At 41.6% G+C, this 22,879-nt stretch overlaps 1 protein-coding gene across 1 annotated transcript; it reads left to right on the top strand.

Moving 5' to 3' along the window:
• Window positions 1–329: 329 nt before the first annotated feature.
• LOC115107871 (zinc finger protein 436-like) lies at window positions 330–16,001 on the top strand. The gene is made up of 4 exons (XM_029631587.2): window positions 330–614; window positions 11,022–11,185; window positions 11,594–11,914; window positions 12,458–16,001. Exons 3-4 carry the CDS (start codon window positions 11,659–11,661, stop codon window positions 13,339–13,341), a joined length of 1,140 nt encoding a protein of 379 aa, XP_029487447.1. The 5' UTR covers window positions 330–614; window positions 11,022–11,185; window positions 11,594–11,658; the 3' UTR covers window positions 13,342–16,001.
• The last annotated feature ends 6,878 nt before the right edge of the window (window positions 16,002–22,879 follow it).

The following is a 22,879-nucleotide window of genomic DNA, read 5'->3' as shown; positions in this document are numbered from 1 at the left end:
CACTCGGTGTATTGCCGCCACCTACTGTACGGGATTAGTAAAATATCCCCCAAAACAAAATATGTTTTGGATGAACAAGACTAACCAAAATTCACGGTACTTCTGTTAAAATCACATGCGATGACATGCATACAATGCTTTGTTGTTGAGTTTATTATTTTTCTCTCGTGCGTGCACACTTTTTGTTCTGGAACCTCCTAAACACTGGCTGAATTTATCTGACTCGTCTTGTAACTGGGACAACGGGCAGCCTCTCCCCGCTTGGCTCAATGTCATATTTAGGGATTTTCCCAACACAACCATATATGTACACAGTCATGTATCCTTAACCTTTTTTCAACTGACTCTCTTATTTGTTCATTAAATCGGCCTTTATTCATATAATGCGTAATCCAGGAATGTAACGATTTAATTGGCACGAGAAAACTCGAGAAAATAGCAACTGCACAAATCGCAATGACAACAATGAATGGCTAAATTACTTCCGGACACTAAGGTTCCGCGGAGCTCCTCCTCACTATTATTTATATTAGCGACACCCATTCAGTAGATATTTGAGCATTTTTTGTTATCTGTTCATGTAGTAGATTGGAATGCACAGTTTGTTTGTTCAAGTAAGTAACGTTTCCTTCATTTGTGAGTAGTTTTACTTGTGTAACGTTAACAATTTAGCAAGCTAGCTAACGTTACTTGTCTAGCTTGCTAACGTTAGCTAGCTAGAAACATGAACTGTTACTAGCTAACTCAATGGTAAATGCGGTTAAGTTGGATAGTAAACAAATCTGATTGTGTCCTTACTAGACGAGTTATTTAGCTAACTAACTAGCTAACGTTAGATTTGTTAGCTTGATATCGATGTTTTATTCGTTTTGGAAATCAATATAGGCCCAGTGTAGTGGTAAATAATTAATAGGTGGTAAACTCTGATTTGTCGGTCGCGGTGAAACAGTAACACTTGCTGTACTTTTAATGCATTTTTCCGCAAAAGGTGTGTAAACTGTAGCGCAAAATAAAAAGGTGAGTAAAGTGTTTTTACCCTCCACTACCACTGCATAGGCCAAGTATTATATTTGCTGTTTTTTCTTCTTCTTTGGGATTGGGTTGGTGGATCGTATCCATCTTCATAGTGCATACACTGCCACCTACTGTACTGAAGTGTGAGGCCAGTTACGGCCTGCCTACATGAAAATCTCTTCATTATTCCTGTTCCGAAAAGGAAAAAAATGCACCACCAACTAATCTTAACACCTACACTATATATACAAAAGTATGTGGTCACCCTTTCAAATTAGTGGATTTGGCTATTTCAGCCACACCCGTTGCTGACAGGTGTATAAAATCGAGCACACAGCCATGCACTCTCCATAGACAAACATTGTCAGTAGAATGGCCTTACTGAAGAGCTCAGTGACTTTCAACGTGGCATCGTCATGGGATGCCACCTTTCCAACAAGTCAGTTCATCAAATTTCTGCCCTGCTAGAGCTGCCTCGTTCAGCTGTAACTGTTGTAATTGTGGAGTGGAAACGTCTAGGTGCAACAACGGCTCAGCCGCGAAGTGGTAGGCCACACAAGCGCACTGAACGTGACCACCAAGTGTTGAAGCGCATGGTGCATAAAAATCTGTCCTCTGTTGTAGCACGCACTACTGAGTTCCAAAGTGCCTCTGGAAGCAATGTCAGCACAATAACTGTTCACCGGGAGCTTCATGAAATGGGTTTCCATGGCCGAGCAGCAGCACACAAGCCTAAAATCGCCATTCGCCATGCCAAGCATCAGCTGGAATGTTGTAAAGCTCGCAGCCATTTGACTCTGGAGCAGTGGAAATGCTTTCTCTGGAGTAAATTAATCACGCTTCACCATCTGGCAGTCCGACGGACGAATCTGGGTTTGGCAGATGCCAAGAGAACACTACCGGCCTGAATGCATAGTGACAACTGTAAAGTTTGGTGGAGGAGGAATAATGGTCTGGGGCTGTTCTTCATTGTTTGGGCTAGGCCCTTTAGTTCTAGTGAAGGGAAATCTTAATAGTACAGCATACAATGACATTCTAGACGATTCTGTGCTTCCAACTTTGTGGCAACAGTTTGGGGAAGGCCCCTTCCTGTTTCAAAACGACAAAGCGAGGTCCGTACAGAAATGGTTTATCGATATTGGTGTGGAAGAACTTGACTGGCCTTCACAGAGCCCTGACCTCAGCCAGGCCTAATTGCCCAACATTAGTGCCCGACCTCACTAATGGTCTTGTGGTTGATTGGAAGTCCCCGCAGCAATGTTCCAACATTTAGTGGAACGCCTTCCCAGAAGAGTAGAGGCTGTTATAGTAGCAAAGGGGGGGACCAACTCCATATTAATGCCCATGATTTTGGAATGAGATGTTTGACGAGCAGGTGTCCACCTATTTTTTTGTCATGTAGTGTGGTTACCACTATTTACCACACCACGTTTACCACATTAACTCTTCTGCAGTAAAATCTCATACACCCAGGTACTTCTCTGCAGTTGCCACCTACGCTGATTAAAAACCCACTACCCCATTCCACTACTTTGACCCTATCTGCTCCTGCCCATGCCAACAGCCTGGGAGGATGGGACACCACCCCTCAACACACCCCGTAACACTTCTGAAGTCAAATCTCAAATACCCAAATACTTCTCTGCAGCTGCCACCACATATATTTTCTGTGATTTACGCTCCATTTCTGCGATACAGTTGCTAACCATTGCTATGACATCTAAGAAGCCAAGCTTACTGAAGCATAACTCACTCCTTACCCTATCCCTCTGTACAGGCACAGATCTACTACTCACAGGGGTCCTCTCAGGATCCCTCACCCTTGATCCAACCTCCGCATGCGACACCCTCTGCACTACTTTGACTCTGTCCACATAAATCTGCCTTTCTTGCACCGGACACTTCCGGATCCCCAGCAACATGAGCACCCCTATAATTGACGCATCTTTATCCACCTAAACTACACAATCGTCTGTCCCATGCCCTCCAGCACACTTCCCACATCTCCCTCCTACACACTGCTGCAAGATGGCCATAAACGTTACACCTGAAACACCTCAGTGGATTCGTCACAAAAGCTCTAACAGTATAACTGATATATCCTAATATGACTTTGTCTGGTAGAGACTCAACTCAAAAGGACTGACAATGACTGTTTCACCATGCTCCCCACCGGGTCTGCGTCGTACCAAACAGTGGGCATCACAAACAACAAGAATTTTCAACTTCAATTGTACCACCTCCACACATGACGCTACCCCATAAATCACTCCTTTCAATGGTGCCCTGTTCCTAAGAGCAAAACAAGAAAAGGATCTAGACCCAAGTTGTGTGACACGGAGTGCCTTCGCCCTCTAGTCAGAAGAAACACAAACAAATATCACAAGTCCACTGCAGGTTACCTTCACGGATTCAACTTCACCCAAATCCTTTCTCACCCACCATGAAATCACAAATGGATCTGCCAAAAGGCAAGTGATCCACTTCCTCCCAAAATTCCACTCCTACTGGTCCAGATTCTTCTTTATCATGTCTGACACCATTCTTCCTCAACACACATCTTCCCACTACACTCGGCTCACCTTCCTCACTGTCCATAACCATGTCTATCCGTTCACCTCGCTCTTGCCGCGCCTTCATCCTCTACATTGCTTGCAAAGCACACACTGATGGTGTTTCTCATAAACACAACTTCTGTTCCTTAGCCCATTTACAAGTCTGGCTATCTCTGACTTCTCCACGTCTCTTTCATGTCTACTCTCTCCTTCAACAATTTTCACTGCCTCTGCATAGACCTATTCGACAGCCTTGTTCCTTACTACTGTGACCTCTTTCTCTGGAACATGATTCCCATCACAATTGCAGCATCGTGCATCCTCAGACTCAAACTGATATTCCGTCTGCAAATACTTGACACATGGCCTTACTTGAAAAATGATATTGTATTGGTTTTTGTACGTATACAACTTCATATACAGTACAGAAAGCCTTTCTTCCTTTCCATTCACAGTACGTGTTAATCAACGTGCCCCTAAACCATGAAGCTTCGATCCAGTGAGACACCAGATATGACACCTTTCTTCGGTGCCTTACTCTAAAAATCATAACTCTCCACTTTGTACATTGAAAGTTTATAGAGCCACAGAGCTTTCTCCTTTTGCTTATTCGATACACATGAAACACCAACATACTACTCCTGGTCAATCTGACCAACTCCACCTTTCACAATTCTTCCTTCACTCTCTTCGTAACTGCAAACGGGTCTCCCAAATAAAAATCCTTATTCATGAAACGTACTCCAACCAGAAACTGCAATTCAATTCTAACTTCAGCTTTTTTAGCTTCATTCTTATTTATTAACATCGTTCAGTTATTCTTACCAACTTAACTCGCGCCAACAGAATCAAACATTGCATCCCCTTCCACCATTACACGACCTGCCAAATTCAAGCTCATCAGAGATTTGGATGTAATGATGAGATACCTACAGTACCAGTCAAAAGTTTGGACACACCTACTCATTCAAGGGTTTTTCTTTATTTTTACTATTTTCTACATTGTAGAGGAATAGTGAAGACCTCAACACTATAAAAAAACACACTGGAATCATGTAGTAACCAAAAAAGTGTCAATCAAATAAAAATATATTTATATTCGAGATTCTTCAAAGTAGCCACCTCATTGCCTTGACAGCTTTGCACACTCTTGGCATTCTCTCAACCAGCTTCATTAGGTATTCACCTGGAATACATTTAAATTAACAGGTGTGCCTTGTAATTTGTGGAATTTCTTCCCTTCTAAATGCTTTTGAGCCAATCAGTTGTATTGTGACAAGGTGACCTTATTTGATAAAAGACCAAGTCCATATTTTTGCAAGAACAGCTCAAATAAGCAAAGAAACAACAGTTATCATTACTTTAAGACATAAAGGTCAGTCAATCCGGAAAATGTCAAGAACTTTGAAAGTTTCTTCTAGTGCAGTCGCAAAAACCATCAAGGACTATGATGAAACTGGTTCTCATGAGGACCGCCACAGGAAAGGAAGACCCAGAGTTACCTCTTCTGCAGAGGACAAGTTCATTAGAGTTACCAGCCTCAGATATTGTAGCCCAAATAAATGCTTCAGAGTTCAAGTAACAGACACGTCTCAGAGGAAACTGCATGAATCAGGCCTTCCTGGTCGTATTGCTGCAAAGAAACCACTACCAAAGGGCATCAATAATAAGAAGAGACTTGCTTGGGCCAAGAAACACAAGCAATGGACTTTAGACTTGTGGGAATCTGTCCTTTGGACTAGAGGTCGACCGATTAATCGGAATGGCCGATTAATTAGGGCCGATTTCATGTTTTCTTAACAATCGGACACCGATTTTGCCTATTTATTTTTATACTCCTTTATTTAACTAGGCAAGTCAGTTAAGAACACATTCTTATTTTCAATGACGGCCTAGGAACGGGTGGGTTAACTGCCTTGTTCAGGGGCAGAACGACCGATTTTTACCTTGTCAGCCCTGGGGATTCAATCTTGCAACCTTACAGTTAACTAGTCCAACGCTTTTAACCACCTGTCTCTCATTGCACTCCACGAGGAGCCTGCCTGTTACGCGAATGCAGTAGAAGCCAAGGTAAGTTTCTAGCTAGCATTAAGCTTATCTTATAAAAAACAATCAATCATAATCACTAGTTAACTACACATGGTTGATGATATTACTAGTTTATCTAGCGTGTCCTGCATTGCATATAATCGATGCAACACGGGGATGATTTAACAAAAGCGCATTTGCGAAAAAAGCAGAATCGTTGTACAACAGTACCTAACCATAAACACCAATGCCTTTCTTAAAATCAATACACAGAAGTATATATTTTTATATACTAAAGTATTTAGTCAGCCACCAATTGTGCAAGTTCTCCCACTTAAAAAGATGAGAGAGGCCTGTAATTTTCATCATAGGTACACTTCAACTATGACAGACAAAATGAGAAAAAAAATCCAGAAAATCACAGTTGTAGGATTTTTTAATGAATTTATTTGCAAATTATGGTGGAAAATAACTATTTGGTCACCTACAAACAAGCAAGATTTCTGGCTCTCACAGACCTGTAACTTCTTCTTTAAGAGGCTCCTCTGTCCTCCACTTGTTACCTGTATTAATGGCACCTGTTTGAACTTGTTATCAGTATAAAAGACACCTGTCCACAACCTCAAACAGTCACACTCCAAACTCCACTATGGCCAAGACCAAAGAGCTGTCAAAGGACACCAGAAACAAAATTGTAGACCTGCACCAGGCTGGGAAGACTGAATCTGCAATAGGTAAGCAGCTTGGTTTGAAGAAATCAACTGTGGGAGCAATTATTAGGAAATGGAAGACATACAAGACCACTGATAATCTCCCTCGATCTGGGGCTCCACGCAAGATCTCACCCCGTGCGGTCAAAATGATCACAAGAACTGTGAGCAAAAATCCCAGAACCACACGGGGGGACCTAGTGAATGACCTGCAGACAGCTGGGACCAAAGTAACAAAGCCTACCATCAGTAACACACTATGCCACCAGGGACTCAAATCCTGCAGTGCCAGACGTGTCCCCCTGCTTAAGCCAGTACATGTCCAGGCCCGTCTGAAGTTTGCTAGAGAGCATTTAGATGATCCAGAAGAAGATTGGGAGAATGTCATATGGTCAGATGAAACCAAAATATAACTTTTTGGTAAAAATAATGCTGAGTTGCATCCAAAGAACACCATACCTACTGTGAAGCATGGGGGTGGAAACATCATGCTTTGGGGCTGTTTTTCTGCAAAGGGACCAGGACGACTGATCCGTGTAAAGGAAAGAATGAATGGGGCCATGTATCGTGAGATTTTGAGTGAAAACCTCCTTCCATCAGCAAGGGCATTGAAGATGAAACGTGGCTGGGTCTTTCAGCATGACAATGATCCCAAACACACTGCCCGGGCAATGAAGGAATGGCTTCGTAAGAAGCATTTCAAGGTCCTGGAGTGGCCAGCCAGTCTCCAGATCTCAACCCCATAGAAAATCTTTGGAGGGAGTTGGAAGTCCATGTTGCCCAGCAACAGCCCCAAAACATCACTGCTCTGGAGGAGATCTGCATGGAGGAATGGGCCAAAATACCAGCAACAGTGTGTGAAAACCTTGTGAAGACTTACAGAAAACATTTGACCTCTGTCATTGCCCCAATAGTGTATATATCAAAGTATTGAGAAACTTTTGTTATTGACCAAATACTTATTTTCCACCATAATTTGCAAATAAATTCATAAAAAATCCTACAATGTGATTTTCTGTTGAAGTGTACCTATGATGAAAATTACAGGCCTCTCATCATTTTAAGTGGGAGAACTTGCACAATTGGTGGCTGACTAAATACTTTTTGCCCCACTGTACGTGTGGTTCCCACCATGAAGCATGGAGGAGGAGGTGTGGGGGTGCTTTGCTGGTGACACTGTCAGCGATTCTATTTAGAGTTCAAGGCACACAAAACCAGCATGACTTCCACATCATTCTGCAGCGATACGCCATCCCACCTGGTTTTTGCTTAGTAGGACTATCATTTGTTTTTCAACAGGACAATGACCCAACACACCTCCAGGATGTGTAAGGGATATTTGACCAAGAAGGAGAGTGATGGAGTGCTGCATCAGATGACAATCACCTGACCTCAACCCAATTGAGATGGTTTGAGATGAGTTGGACCACAGAGTGAAGGAAAAGCAGCCAACAAGTGCTCAGCATATGTGGGAACTCCTTCAAGACTGTTCGAAACGTAATCCTGGTGAATCTGGTTGAGAGAATGCCAAGAATGTGCAAAGCTGTCATCAAGGGTGGCAACTTTGAACAATGTAAATTTATAAAATATATTTGGATTTGTTTAACACTTTTTTGTTTTGTTTTGGTTACAACATGATTGCATATGTGTTATTTCATCATTTTGATGTCTTCACTATTCTACGATGTAGAAAATAGTAAAAATAAAGAATGAGTACGTGTGTCCAAACTTTTGACTGGTACTGTATGTCTCCACTCTAACAATTGGATTTGTTGTCCACAAAGCGGAATGGTGGGCTGTCAAGCTCCCGCCTCTTCCTCTTTGGATTGGTGGATACATTTAGTTATTTTAATACTTTTTTGAATATTCGATGAGGGGTGTTGACATCAACCGCCTGTGTTCAATGGAAAGATGCTATGCTACTAGCCTCGTCATGAATATGCATAGCCATCTCAAGGCACCTTCGATATAGTATTTCTTTCTCAAAGTTGTCGGGATGTCACGTGTCCTACTTATCCGTACAATCGTCAGCTGGTCCTCCTCAACACTTAACAGTTATAATTTCTTTCAACGCCGCCCTGTTCCGGAGAGCAAAGCATGTCACCGGTCTTGTTCCGAGGCACGTGGTGTGGAGCGCCCGCTCCCTCTGGATGGAAGACACACAAAAAATAATCACAAGTCGGCCTCCCGAGTGGCGCAGTGGTCTAAGGCACTGCATCGCAGTGGTAGCTATGACACGAGATTCTGGGTTTGAGTCATGGGGTGGTGCACAATTGGCCCAGCGTCATCTGGGTTCAGGGGGGGTTTGGCCAGCAGGGATGTCCTTGTCCCATCACGCACTAGTAACTCCTATGGCTGGCCTGGCGCAGTGCACGCTGACACGGTCGCCAGGTGTACTGTGTTACCTCCAACACATTGGTGTGGCTGGCTTCCGGTTTAAGTATGCATTGTTTCAACAAGCTGTGTGGCCTGGTTGTGTTGTTTTTCGGAGGACGCATGGCTCTCGACATTCGCCTCTCCCGAGTCCGTACGGGAGTTGCAGCGATGAGACAAGACTGTAACTACCAATTGGTACCACGAAAAAGGGGTAGAAAAAAATATAAATACAAAAATAATAATAATCACAAGTCTACTTCGAGTTACTTTCACCGATTTCAACATTTCCCAACCTCTTCTCCACCCACCCTGACACCCCATGGATCAGCCAGAAGGCAAGGATCCATTCTCTCAAAAAATCTCACTCCCACTGAGCCAGCATCAGAATCATCCTAGTCATTATCCTGATGAGGCTTGAACTCGGCGGTCTTCCCCGTATATGCCACCGCAGGTAATTCCTCCTCACTCTCATCAGGTTTGTTTTCTAAGCTACCGAAAGCATGTTTTTTTTCCCCTTTTTTGTACTTTGACGCCAATCTTTCTCACCACACCGCTTCCCTCTACACTCGGCTCCTTTCCTTCTCCACGCTCTTTCCGCTCCTTCATCTGCTGAAATAGCAAATGGTTCTTGTATTTTGAATATGACCATATTCCTCCACTCCGGAAACCTTTTATCCTTCTCATCCTCTCGTTGTAGCTAGCTAGCTGCTTCTTCTGTTATGGTATATTAGCGTTCACACTTTAGTGTGCATGCCTGCACCTACTGTCCGGGATGGAAACAGGATTTCCAAAAAACTGAACCAATGTGGGTTCATGTATTCATACAAACTACCTAAATAAATAAACAAAACTAAATCAAACTACTTTTCTGTTAAAAATAAAATGGATAACTAGGTCTTGCATTCTGTCCGACATTGTTTCAACTTCTGTGTTCTAGTCCTTAGAATCACTGTCTTCTATAGTATAGAGTACCACAGTATGAGTCATAATACCCATAAAACCTAGCGGTAAAACATGGTTTCCAATAGTTTCCGCCATTCATTTTTCCCATAGTGGTTTTTAGAAACACTTCAAATAAGGGCTGTGTTCCATGTAGGCTTACCCTGGCATGACGTTTAGATACCTTGTCCTAGAGAGATTTACACAGTTGACTTTCATTAACATATTCGGCTGTATTTAACACCCAAAAAGGAAATTATATTTAGCTGCTAATGTAGCTATCATAAACAACTTCAAATGGCATGATGATCTAGATAAGACTGCCGAATCAGGACAAAGGTAAGAATCTCTGGATTAACTATCTAATGTTAGCTAAATGTAGTAATGAATAGATTAGCTACATTTCTTTGAATTGACAATTCTGTGAACTGTCTTACGTAAGTTTTAAATGACCTGTTAACAAAGTTGTCAGAGATGACTTACAGGAGCTTGCAGGGATTTGTAGTCTTGCATGATGTCTACTTTGATGCTAAGTAGCATTTTCAAATGTGGAGTAAATAGAGCTGAATATATTGATAAAAAGTACCTTGTCTGAGAGAGATTTACATGGTTATCAAAACGTCATGCCAGGGTATGCCTACACTAAACAGTCCTTATTTTAAGTGTTTCTAAAATCCCCTATGGAAAAAATGAATGATAGAAAAACGATTGGAACCATTTCCCTGTTTTGACCGCTAGGTTTTGTGGGTATTATGACAACTCCACTATGGGGCTCTATTATGGTGGTCCACAAACAAAGGTTTTAGGTACATACCACCACCTACTGTATGGGGTGAAAACTGGGGAACTTTAACGCAGAAAAACACAGAAAAAAGGGAAAGGGTGAAACAAAACGTTGATGTTATTGCAACAGTGCTTGATAATGTAGCCTAGCTTGTGAGCTTTGTCACGCCTGGAAGTTAAACTAGGGGGAACAAAGGGTTGTAACTAGTTACCACAGCCACTATATTGTAAAAGTTCAAAACATTTTTTCACCTTTTTGGTCTTCATTTAAGGTTAGGGTTAGTCAAGGTTAGCAGTGTGTTTTTTAAATTTGATTTAGCAGTGTGGTTAAAGGAAAGGGCGATACCTAGTCAGTTGCACAACTGAATGCATTCAACCGAAATGTGTCTTCCGCATTTAACCCAATCCCACTGAATCAGAGACCATAAGTTTGGCACCTAGGTTTAGGGTTAGGTTTCAAATCAATTGAATATTAATTGTAGAAATAGGTGGGGTTTAGCCATTTGTGGCTGTGGTAAATAGTGACGGCCAGAACAGTGTCCAATATCTTGAAATGTCTTTGCTTACTTTGCTTACACTCTGATTAACAATGCCAACTGTTATGTCTTCTGCCTAGGTGGTGTCCACTGTCCAGTGCATCAGGGGGAGTTTTAATTGCTGGTGCAACCTATATAGTGGTCTGATGCATTGCCGAAACGTCCAGACTGGAACCAAACCATGGACAGAGTAGGCTGCCCTGCACGGGTGTCACACCAGTCCTTGATGGCAGCTGCAGTGTCTGTGGGTTTTCCTTTCTCCATTGCACTTAACTGATCAGCCAATGTTATTGATTTGAGGCCAACGTACACCAGTGATGTACTATATTAGTTAATGTGCAACATTCTGAACTTTACAGATAGAAATGGAATGAATAGGTTCTAGACAATTCCCATTTCTAGATGACAGAAAAGTTTTATGCAGAATACATTTTGTCTATCTGAGCATACGGTAATGTTGCAGCTGAACAGGGCCCTGTTCTAAATTAGACACTGACTAAAAGGGAAAAAGGAATACCTGAATCGTGTTCATTAGCGCATACTGTAGAAAAACATTTTAAAATAGGAAACACAAACAAGCTTATTAAACAACATTTCACTCTGTTTCGGGTCACTGTCTTCCATTGTGTGCCTACTGAACATGACCCAGCAGACACTGCGGCAGCCCTCCAGGTTTTGAGCCCAGCTGTACAGGCATAAGCCCTGCAGGGTTTTAGTATGGCTTCAGAGAAGATGGATGATTACAGTGGGACACTGGGGCTGAATGTTTACGTCAAAGAGGAGGAGGAAGAGGTGCAGGTGGAGGATTTCACAATGAAGGACAAGGAGGCATTCACAGTGAAGGAGGAGGATGAAGCTTTCACAGTGAAGGAAGAGGTGTTGACTTTCACATTTAAAAAAGAAGAGGAAGAGGTTTCAACAGTGAAAGAAGAAGAGGACGAGGTTATCACAGTGAAAATTGAGGAGGGTGGAGGTAAGAATTGCACAAGTAGTCCTAAGCGATGGCTTGAAAAACGACATTTCAACTCTTCAGTAGGACTGGAAGTGTTGTTTAAAAAGTCATTATGACGTTCTTCATTTGAGTTCTTAGGGGGATGTTCCACTCAAAATACAATTTAGCATGATTCTAAACACAACTTGGCTGTTGATTCCCCAAAGCAGACTTTTTTTGTATTTAGTTCCCTTATATTGACATGATTTTGTTGAGTCAGTATTGCCATAGAGCTCCATTCAATTTAATTCAGAACATTTGTCAACGCCAAACACTCAACTCCTATTATGGCCAGCATCCCTTTCTGAAGAACGTGTCTGCATTAGATTTGAAAAAAATTACTTTATTGCTAGAAAGATTCTGTACTTGCTTCAGCTGCTAAAAATGCTAACTGGAAAAGGGAGAAGTGGTAGGGAGCTGACACCGGTTGTTATAACGCCTTCTAGCAAATATGTTATTTTATTTATTATTTTATGCTGATGCTACATTTTTTACTTGTTTACAAAATTATTCTCATCCTCACAGCAGAGAGGCCTAGCCCCAGCACCGAGACTAAATGGGGCTCGAAGAGTGGAAAAAGTTTGATACAGGAACTGGACTGGCGAGCTCCTGTGGAGAAACCTCACTGCTGTTCCCAGTGTGGCAAAACATTCTCAGAGTCCGGAAACCTGAAGCAGCACATGCGGACGCACAGCGGAGAGAGACCTTACCACTGCTCCAAATGTGGGAAACGCTTCATACAATTGGGACACTTCAACAGCCACCAGCGCACGCACACGCAGGAGAAACCGTTCAGTTGCGGTGAGTGCGGGAAGAGTTTCTCTCAGAGAATCAATTTGAAGAAACACCAGCTCACACACTCCGGTGAGAGGCCTTTCCTGTGCTCTGACTGCGGGAAGAGTTTCTCTTCATCTACCAACCTAAAAAGACACCAGAGCACGCACAGCAATGAAAAGCCTTTCCAGTGCACCAACTGTGAGAAAAGTTTCACTCATATACACCACTTGACACGTCATCAGACCGTACACACGGGGGAGAAACCTTACACTTGCTCTGACTGTGGGAGGAGTTTCTCCCTCCAGGGGACTTTAAAGAAACACCAGCGCACACACACCGGGGAGAAACCGTACCAGTGCTTGCTCTGCGGGAAGAATTTCTCTCTTTCGGTGGCACTGAAGAGACACCAGCTCATGCACACTGGAGAGAAACCATACCAATGTGCTCAATGCGGGAAGAGTTTCACCCAAAAGGGACAATTAACTCAACACCAGGGCACACATGAACTAGAAAAGCCTTACCCCTGCTCCCAGTGTGGGAAAAGTTACTCCTCAGCCCCCTCGTTAAAAGCACATCAGAGGACTCACAAAGAGTCAACGTCACTCGCAATGACAGCACATTTCAGAAAGTAAATTATTGAACTGGTTGTCTCTGATTGGGATTGATAGCCTACATTTGAAACTATAGATGCCTTAAATGCTTTGTCATGTTCAAACAAAACTCTTAGTCCCAATGTTATTTTATCTCTGAAATGTTCACTTGCACACTCCTTACAGATTTAAAAGGAATGGACTGGTTTGCATTCAGTACCACAGAACGGTGAGCAACCTTGAATTCAATGGAAACTGCACTTAAAAACTTTAAGCCAATTGCAACCATCGATGGCCACCAGATTATCGCCAGCTGATCTTTAGTTAAACCAGTAATTGGCGCTAAAATCACCTACACAGCTACACACCTATCTCAATCTCTATCTCAATTGCAACCATTATTGGACACCATTACCTCTCCCTAAAGTGGATGTTGGGCTTTACTCTTAGTTCTGATTTTAAGACTATTTTGCCCTCTGTTGGGTATTATCATCAGAACAATTGAATCCTGTTGTTTTTTTTGCAGATTCAAGGTGATTTTAATCAATTTGACAATCATTCCATACAACTCAAGTAAAGTATTTAATTTCCTTGTTTTCCACAGCAAATCCTCTATGGCAGTGTAGCCTACCCTACGCATTTTATGATTGGAAAAATCATGGTGTAGGATAAATTTATTTCCAATTTATGTAATCCATTAATGATTTAACTTGTCTAAATAAAATATGGCATTTTTTTCCATCGAGAGGTGAAGAACATTTTCCTGAACTGTAGGATACACATTTGAAACAGTATTGTAGGCCATTTTTTAATAAAATTATCTTGTATTCTATTTGGAAGTTGTTCTCTTAATTTAATTAAAGTGCTTCATTTTTTATATTGATATTTAAATTGTCTATCACGTGTTGCCACAATCCATATCGCAGCATAGCCTAGTGGTTAGAGCTTTGTACTAGTAACCGAAAGGTTGCAAGATCGAATCCCCGAGCTGACAAGGTACAAATCTGTCGTTCTGCCCCTGAACAAGGCAGTTAACACACTGTTCCTAGGCAGTCATTGAAAATAAAAACTTGTTCTTAACTGACTTACCTAGTAAAATAAAGGTAAAATAAAAAAAATATGGTAATATTACTTCATTGGGATGGAAGTAGGGAAAGCAGACAATGACCATTTTCGTTGTCTAGTATCATGCAGGCTTAACACTGTAACAACATATCAGTTGGTCTGTTAGTTTATTTGGGTGTTATTTTAGCTCAGAGCTCCGTGTAATCTCCCAGAAGTATTGTTTGAAGGAAACTAGCGTTAACACAGTGATGAGTGCGTAGTTTGTTGCAATGAACGCGTGTGACTATGGTGGCCCAGAGAGCAGATCCCATATGGTTTGCTGCATGATTTTCCGATGAACACACCAATATTGATCAGGCAACACTTAACCACACCCACCAAATGGGAGTAAACATACCTCAAAGGCTGTTGAAGATGGGTGTGCACTGTTTTTGGGTAACGTGTCGTTCAATAGAAACCGTCACACAACTTAGCAAACTTTGAAGCGAACTGAATGCACCCTTGGTGTTGTGCTGTGTTTAACCAAGTGAGAGGTGGGAATTTCCCACTTTTGCAGTCGTAAATACCAGTTGGATGCATTCGCATGTTTTGAACTCGTTGAGAAACATTGATTGGCTAATGTCCAACAAGCTGGGTAAACCATAAACTAACAGTACAGCTATCATGCTTGTTAATCAAATTAGTGTTCAAAAACCATATTAGTAGATGTCTTTTTATAAATAATGTGTTGTTGCATTGAAAGGTCCAATGCAAACATTTTATCTAAATATTACATTTCTGGTTAGCAATTAAGTACCCTACTGTCTATAAACAAAAATAACTTCTTAGCAAACAGCTCTTATGCTAAAAATGGCATAATCACAATTTCACAGTATTATTCCAACCTCATAGTGTAGAAAAAATATAAAACACAGGAAAATCACGTTTTGTACTGCCCATGCTGTCAGTCAAGAACAAATTCTTATTTAGGGCCTACACTGGCAAAACCCGGATGACGCTGGGCCAATTGTGCACCGCCCTATGGGACTCCCAATCACAGCCAGTTGTGATACAACCTGGTTTCGATCCAGGGTGTCTGTAGTGACGCCTCTAGCACTGAGATGCAGTGCCTTCGACCGCTGCGCCACCCAGTTGCTACAATAGCACAGATATATCTATGATTTTACCCAGTGGTATGTGGTAAATTCCCACCTGCCACTTGGTTACAAACGCACATAGGGAATGTGTTGGGAACTCCCTCAAGCCAGTGCATACACCAATCCAATGGCACAAAATCTTTGAGGGGGGAGTGAACAAGTGCACAACTTTGGGGAGAAACTAAATTGGGTGTGCACCCTTTCACTAATCCCACTTTTCTAATATTGGACTGCACTAAGTAAGCAGACTGAAGTTCAATGCTCACTGCATGTAATTGCTTATTGATGATGCTATACTGTATTTTATTCATATGATCTTACTAATGTGGTTGTATATATTATTTTTCCAGACGTGTAAAACCAAGCAAATTCCTGTCAACATTGTTATTGTAAAATGTAATCACCTCAACAGATGGATCAGAACTGCAAGCAACTTTGTCCAAAATACAAGTTAGGCATTATCGCACAAATGAATAAATATATCAATGTAATCAGCACAGATGTTACTGATCAGGTTCTCTCATTGATTCTATTCATTAAAAACATGCTTGAAAAGTTATTTATTGAAAATTATAAAAGGGGGGAAGAAAGGAGATTGGAAGTTGTAGGAAAGTATTAAGGCTCTATTTTCAGCTGACCTTAAACCAGCGCAATTGTCAAATGCATGCTCATTTGCAATTTCAACCTGTTAAAGCCGGTGCTCTTCTACACTGAACATAAATATAAAGACAGAATGCAACGGTTTCAAAGACTTTACTGAGTCACAGTTCCTATAAGGAAATCAGTCAATTGAAATAAATAAATTAGGCCGTAATCAATGTATTTCACATGACTGGGAATAGAAGGTAGGGGCGTAGATCAGAAAACCAGTCAGCATGTGGTGTATTTGGTATTTTATTAGGATCCCCATTAGCTGTTGCAAAAGCAGCAGCTACTCTTCCTGGGATCCACATGAAACATGACATAATACAGAACATTAATAGACAAGGACAGAACTACATACATTTTATTTTTAAAGGCACATGTAGCCTACATATCAATGCATACACACAAACAATCTAGGTCAAATAGGGGAGAGGCGTTGTGCTGTGAGGTGTTGCTTTATTTTTATTTATTTTTATTTTTCTGTTTTTTTAAACCAGTTTTGTTGTTTATTTGAGCGATACAAGATGGAATGGCATTCCATGCAATAATGTCTCTATATAATACTGTACGCTTTCTTGAATTTGTTCTGTATTTAAGGACTGTGAAAAGACCCCTGGTGGCATGCTTAGTGGGGTAAGTGTGTGTGTCAAAGCTGTTTGTAAGTTGACTATGCAAACAATTTGGGATTTTCAACACAATGTTTCTTATGAAAAATAAGAAGTGATGCAGTCAGTCTCTCAAATCTTAGCCAAGAGAGATTGGCATGCATAGTATTTATATCAGCCCTCTGATTACAATGAAGAGCTGAATGTGCCGCTCTGTTCTGGGCCTGCTGCAGTTTAACTAGGTCTTTCCTTGCAGCACTCGACCACACAACTGGACAATAATCAAGATAAGACAAAACTAGAGCCTGCAGAACTTTCTTTTTGGAGTGTGGTGTCAAAAAAGCAGAGAATATCTTTATTATGGACAGACCTTTCCCCATCTTTACAACCATCAAATCTATGTTTTGACCATGACAGTTTACAATCTAAGGTAATGCCAAGTAATTTAGTTTCCTCAACTTGTTGACCACCACCATTCATTACCTTATTCAGCTAAGGTTGAAAACTTAGGGAATGATTTGTACCAAATACAATGCTTTTAGTTTTAGAGATGTTCAGGACCAGTTTGTTACTGGCCACCCATTCCAAAACAGACTGCAACTCTTTAAGGGTTTCAGTGACTTCATCAGCTGTGGTTGCTGATGCATAGATGGTTGAATCATCAGCATACATGAACACACATACTTTGTTTAATGCCAGTGGCAGGTCATTGGTAAAAATAGAAAAGAGTAGAGGGCCTACAGAGCTGCCCTGCGGTACACCATACTTTACATGTTTGACATTAGAGAAGCTCCATTAAAGAAAACCCTTTTCAACAACAGGTTTTTTCAACAACAGGTTATGGTCAATAATATCAAAGGCTGCACTGAAATCTAATAGTACAGCTCCCACAATCTTATTATAAATTTATTTCAACCAATCATTAGTAATTTGTGTCAGTGCAGTACATATTGAGTGCCCTTCTCATAAAGGTCTGTTGTTAATTTGTTTACAGAGAAATAGCATTGTATTTGGTCAAACACAAATTTTTCCAACAGTTTGCTAAGAGCTGGCAGCCAGTTTATAGGTCAGCTGTTAGAACCAGTAAAGACAGCTTTACTACTCTTGGGTAGCGGAATGACTTTGGCTTCCCTCCAGGCCTGAGGGCAAAGACTTTTCTCTAGGCTCAGATTAAAGATATGACAGATAGGAGTGGCTGTAGAGTCAGCTACCATCCTCAGTTGATTTCCATCTAAGTTGTCAATGCCAGGAGGTTTGTCATTATTGATCGATAATGATAAGTTTTAAACATTTTCCAAACTTGCAATGCTTTTCTTTCATTATGTTTTTTTATGCATGAATATGATGGCTCACTGTTGTTGCCCACTTTACCAAAGAAGTAATCATTAAAATAATTGGCAACATCACATGATTTTGTGATGAATAAGCCATCGAATTCTATGAAAGATGGAATTGAACACCCTGGTAGGTTGATTAATAACCTGAACCAGATTACAGGCACTGGTTACAGTGAGAAGCTTCCTCTTGAGTGGACAGCTTGATGAAAACCAGTCAATATTCAGGTCCCCCAGGAAGTAGACCTCTGTTTACATCACATACGCTATCAAGCATTTTACACACATTATTTAGATACTGACTGTTAGCACTTGGTGGTCTATAGCAACACCCCAAAAGAAAAGGCTTTAGATGGGTCAAGTGAACCTGTAACCACAACACTTCAATAACACTTGACATAAGATCTTCTCCAAGCATTACAGGGATATGGCTCGGAATATATACAGCAACCCCTCCCCATAAGCATTTCTATCTCTTCTATAGATGTTATATCCTTGTATTGCTACTGCTGTATCATCAAATTAATTATCTGAGTATTAGAAGTGGCTAATAGATGAATGTTATCTGATTTCTAAGGCTACATATATTAAAATGGGCTATTTTCAGCACTTTCCTGGGTAGCTTATCAGAAATCGACATAATACTAAAAAGAGCAAACAAAGCAAGATAAAAAAATATATATACATTCAGCAGTCCATTAATAAATTGGTGTGTGTATGTGCTGCGGGGTTGAAGCTACGAACCCATAGGCTTGGCTCTCATCCCTTCCAGGCTTCTGGGAGGGAGGGTAGACAATGAGCCTGTCATAGCGGATGTAAGCAATGTCCCCACGCACTCTGGTAGCTTACATGATTGGGATAAGTTACTTCCTCTTCTGGCGCACAGCTTCAGGACTGTACTTGTTGAGGAAGATATACGTTCCTCTCAGGTTCTTGGATCTTTCCATAACAGCTACCTTGTCCTTGAACCTCAGGAACGTGACCACTATCAGTCTGGGCCTGTCACCTGGGTGGTGGGTTTTCCAGTCCTGTGGGCGTGCTCCACCTCAATCTTCCTGTGGTCCATCTTCAGTTTCTCAGAGATCATTTCCCTCACTTTGTCCTCAGACTCCGTCCAGGTCTCTTGTGGAGATTCTGCAACTCAGTCCACAACCATGTTGTTTCTGCCTGGATTGTCCCTCGAGATAATCTGATTTCTCCATAATTGTTATCATGGATTCACACAAAGAACTGATGTCCTCTCTCAATGACTTACAGATTGCTGCCATCTTGCTTTCCTCCTGTTTCAACTCCCCGAACTGCAAACTGTTCTTCAGGTCCTGGACCTATCTGGTCAGGTCTTCCATTCTTGTATTAGTTGAATCCACCGGTATTTGGACAAAACACTTGAAGCTATTTTCTTGTTGTTGTAACAACTTCTTGTAGAACTCTTTTTGTTCATTTAAAAGATCCTTTACGTGTGAGAGACATCACTGTCCTCAACGGTACTCCCATCGGCTTTTGTCATGGTTGCTAGCAACATATGTTACGCTGTTACTCCTCACAGTTCCAGACAGGGCAGGTCAAAGGGAGTCCCAGCTACAATGGCTAACTGCGTCGCATACTGGTTTCAAACCTTCAAGAAAACCCAGCTAGCTTGATAGGCTAGCTGCTACGCAAAATAGCTATTCAGACCTGGCCTCGGACAGCAGGATCACTGGACTAGCAGTCCCATCAGCTGATGCCAAATACATCATGGGATCCAAACTAAAAAGTTAGCTAGCCACTAAGAAATTTTCCAATATACTGTACTTTCAGAACAACAAACTTTTAAAAAACGAGCTCTCCCTTGTTCCCACCATTAGCCTCATGCAGCGCGGCATATCTCCTTTGCATAGATCAAACTGTTGATTGTGGCCAGTAGAATGTTGTCCCACTCCTCTTCAATGGTTGTGCAAAGTTGCATTATATTGGCGGAACTGGAACACGCTGTTATACACGGCGATCCAGAGCATCCCAAACTTGCTCAATGGGTGACATGTCTGGTGAGTATGCAGGCCATGGAAGAACTGGGACATTTTTAGCTTCCAGGAATTGTGTACGGATCCTTGCGACATGGGGCCATGCATTATCATGCTGGAACATGAGGTGGTGGTGGCAGATGAATGGCACGACAATGGGCCTCAGATCTTGTCACGGTATCTCTGTGCATTCAAATTGGCATTGATAAAATGCAATTGTGTTCGTTGTCCGTAGGTTATGCCTGCCCATAACATAACCCCACCTTGACCATGGGGCACTCTGTTCACAACAAGGAACCGCTCGCCCACACCATGTCATACAGTTGAAGTTGGAAGTTTACATACAATTAGGTTGAAGTCATTAACCTGTTTTTCAACCACTCCGCAAATTTCTTGTTAACAAACTATAGTTTTGGAATGTCGGTTAAGACATCTTCTTTGTGCATGACACAAGTAATTTTTCCAACAATTATTTACAGACAAATTATTTCACTTATAATTCACTGTATCACAATTCCAGTGGGTCAGAAGTTTACATACACTAAGTTGACTGTGCCTTTAAACAGCTTGGAAAATTCCAAATGATGTCATGGCTTTAGAAGATTCTGATAATTTACATAATTTGAGTCAATTGGGGGTGTACCTGTGGATGTATTTCAAGGCCTACCTTCAAACTCAGTGCCTCTTTGCTTGACATCATGGGAAAATAAAAAGAAATCAGCCAAGAACTCAGAAGAAAAATTGTAGACCTCCACAAGTCTGGATCATCCTTGGGAGCAATTTCCAAACACCTGAAGGTACCACATTCATCTGTACAAACAATAGTACGCAAGTATAAACACCATGGGACCACGCAGCTGTCATACCACTCAGGAGGGAGACGCGTTCTGTCTCCTAGAGATGAACATACTTTGGTGCGAAAAGTGGAAATCAATCCCAGAACAAAAGCAAAGGACCTTGTGAAAATGCTGGAGGAAACAGGTTCAAAAGTATCTATATCTATAGTAAATTCAAGTCCTATATCGACATAACCTGAAAGGCTGCTCAGCAAGGAAGAAGCCACTGCTCCAAAACCACCATAAAAAAAGCCAGACTACGGTTTGCAACTGCACATGGGGACAAAGATTGTACTTTTTGGAGCAATGTCCTCTGTTCTGATGAAACAAAAATAGAACTGTTTGGCCATAATGACCATCGTTATGTTTGAAAGAACAAGGGTGGAGGCTTGCAAGCCGAAGAACAACATCCCAACGGTGAAGCACGGTGGTGACGGCATCATGTTGTGGGGGTGCTTTGCTGCAGGAGGAACTGGTGCACTTCACAAAATAGATAGCTTCATGAGAATATATTGGATATATTGAAGCAATATCTCAACACATCAGTCAGAAAGTTAAAGTTTGACAGCAAATGGGTCTTCCAAATGGACAATGACCCCAAGCATACTTTCAAAGTTGTGGAAAAAATGACTTACGGACAACAAAGTCAAGGTGTTGGAGTGGCCATCACAAAGCCCTGACCTCAATCCTGTAGAAAATGTATGGGCAGAACTGAAATGCTTGTGCGAGCAAGGAGGCCTACAACCCTGACTCAGTTACACCAGCTCTGTCAGGAGGAATGGGCCAAAATTCACCCTTTTTATTGTGGAAGCTTGTGGGGGCTACCTGAAACATTTGACCCAAGTTAAACCATTTAAAGACAATGCTACCAAATACTAATTGAGTCTATTTAAACTTCTGACCCACTGGGAATGTGATGAAAGAAATAAAAGCTGAAATAAATTATTATCCCAACTATTATTCTGACATTTCACATTCTTAAAATAAAGTGGTGATCATAATTGACCTGATACAGGGGGTTTTTACTAGGATTAAATGTCAGGAATTGTGGAGAAATGAGTTTAAATGCATTTGGATAAGGTGTATGTAAACTTCTGACTTCAACTGTACATGATGTCTGTTATCTGCCGTTTACAGTTTAAACCGGGATTAATCCGTGAAGTGCACTTTTCAGCGAGCCAGTGGCCAGCATTTGCCCACTGAAGTCAGATCAAGACCCTGGTGAGGACGACAAGCACGAAGATGAGTTTCCCTGAGACAGTTTCTGACAGTTTGTGCAGAAATTATTCGGTTGTACAAATCCACAGTTTCATCTGCTGTATGGATGGCTGGTCTCAGACAATCACGCAGATGAAGAAGCTGAATGTGGCGCTCCTGAGCTGGTGTGGTTACATGCGGTCTGCAGTTTTGAGGCCAGTTATATGTGGCGTTGTGTTGTGTGACAGAACCGCACATTTAGAGTGGCCTTTTATTGTCCCCAGCACATGGAGCACCTGTGCAATGGTCATGCTGTTTAATCAGCTTCTTAATAGGAGAATGGAGAAATGCTCACTAACAGGGATGTAAACAAATGTGTGCACAACATTTGAGAGATATACGATTTTTGTGCATATGGAACATTTCTGTGATCATTTATTTCATCTCGTGAAACATGGGACCAACACTTTACGTTTATATTGCGTTTATATTTTTGTTCAGTGTATTTTCAAACCCTAGAGCCAAGATTGGTAATTTGACTGCATTATATGAGCTCGCTTGCGCTGAGGTGGGAGAGGTGGTAATATCTGAAGTGTGTCCTTAAAAGTGCGCCAAAGTGCCAATTTCCAGTATGCACCTGGTGGGGATATTTAAGAGCAACTGAATGCTGGTCTTAGTGGTAACACGGTTGGTAATGGCATGGATTTTGACAGCGGAAGCGCAGCCAGCCTTGACGCACGGTGCCCATATGCACATGGAACA

The sequence above is a fragment of the Oncorhynchus nerka genome, linkage group LG24, assembly GCF_034236695.1.
Source record: "Oncorhynchus nerka isolate Pitt River linkage group LG24, Oner_Uvic_2.0, whole genome shotgun sequence".
In the NCBI taxonomy this organism is placed as follows: Eukaryota; Metazoa; Chordata; class Actinopteri; order Salmoniformes; family Salmonidae; genus Oncorhynchus; species Oncorhynchus nerka.
The sequence above is the reverse complement of the archived record's forward strand: the minus strand, read 5'-3'. Positions and strand labels throughout refer to the sequence as shown.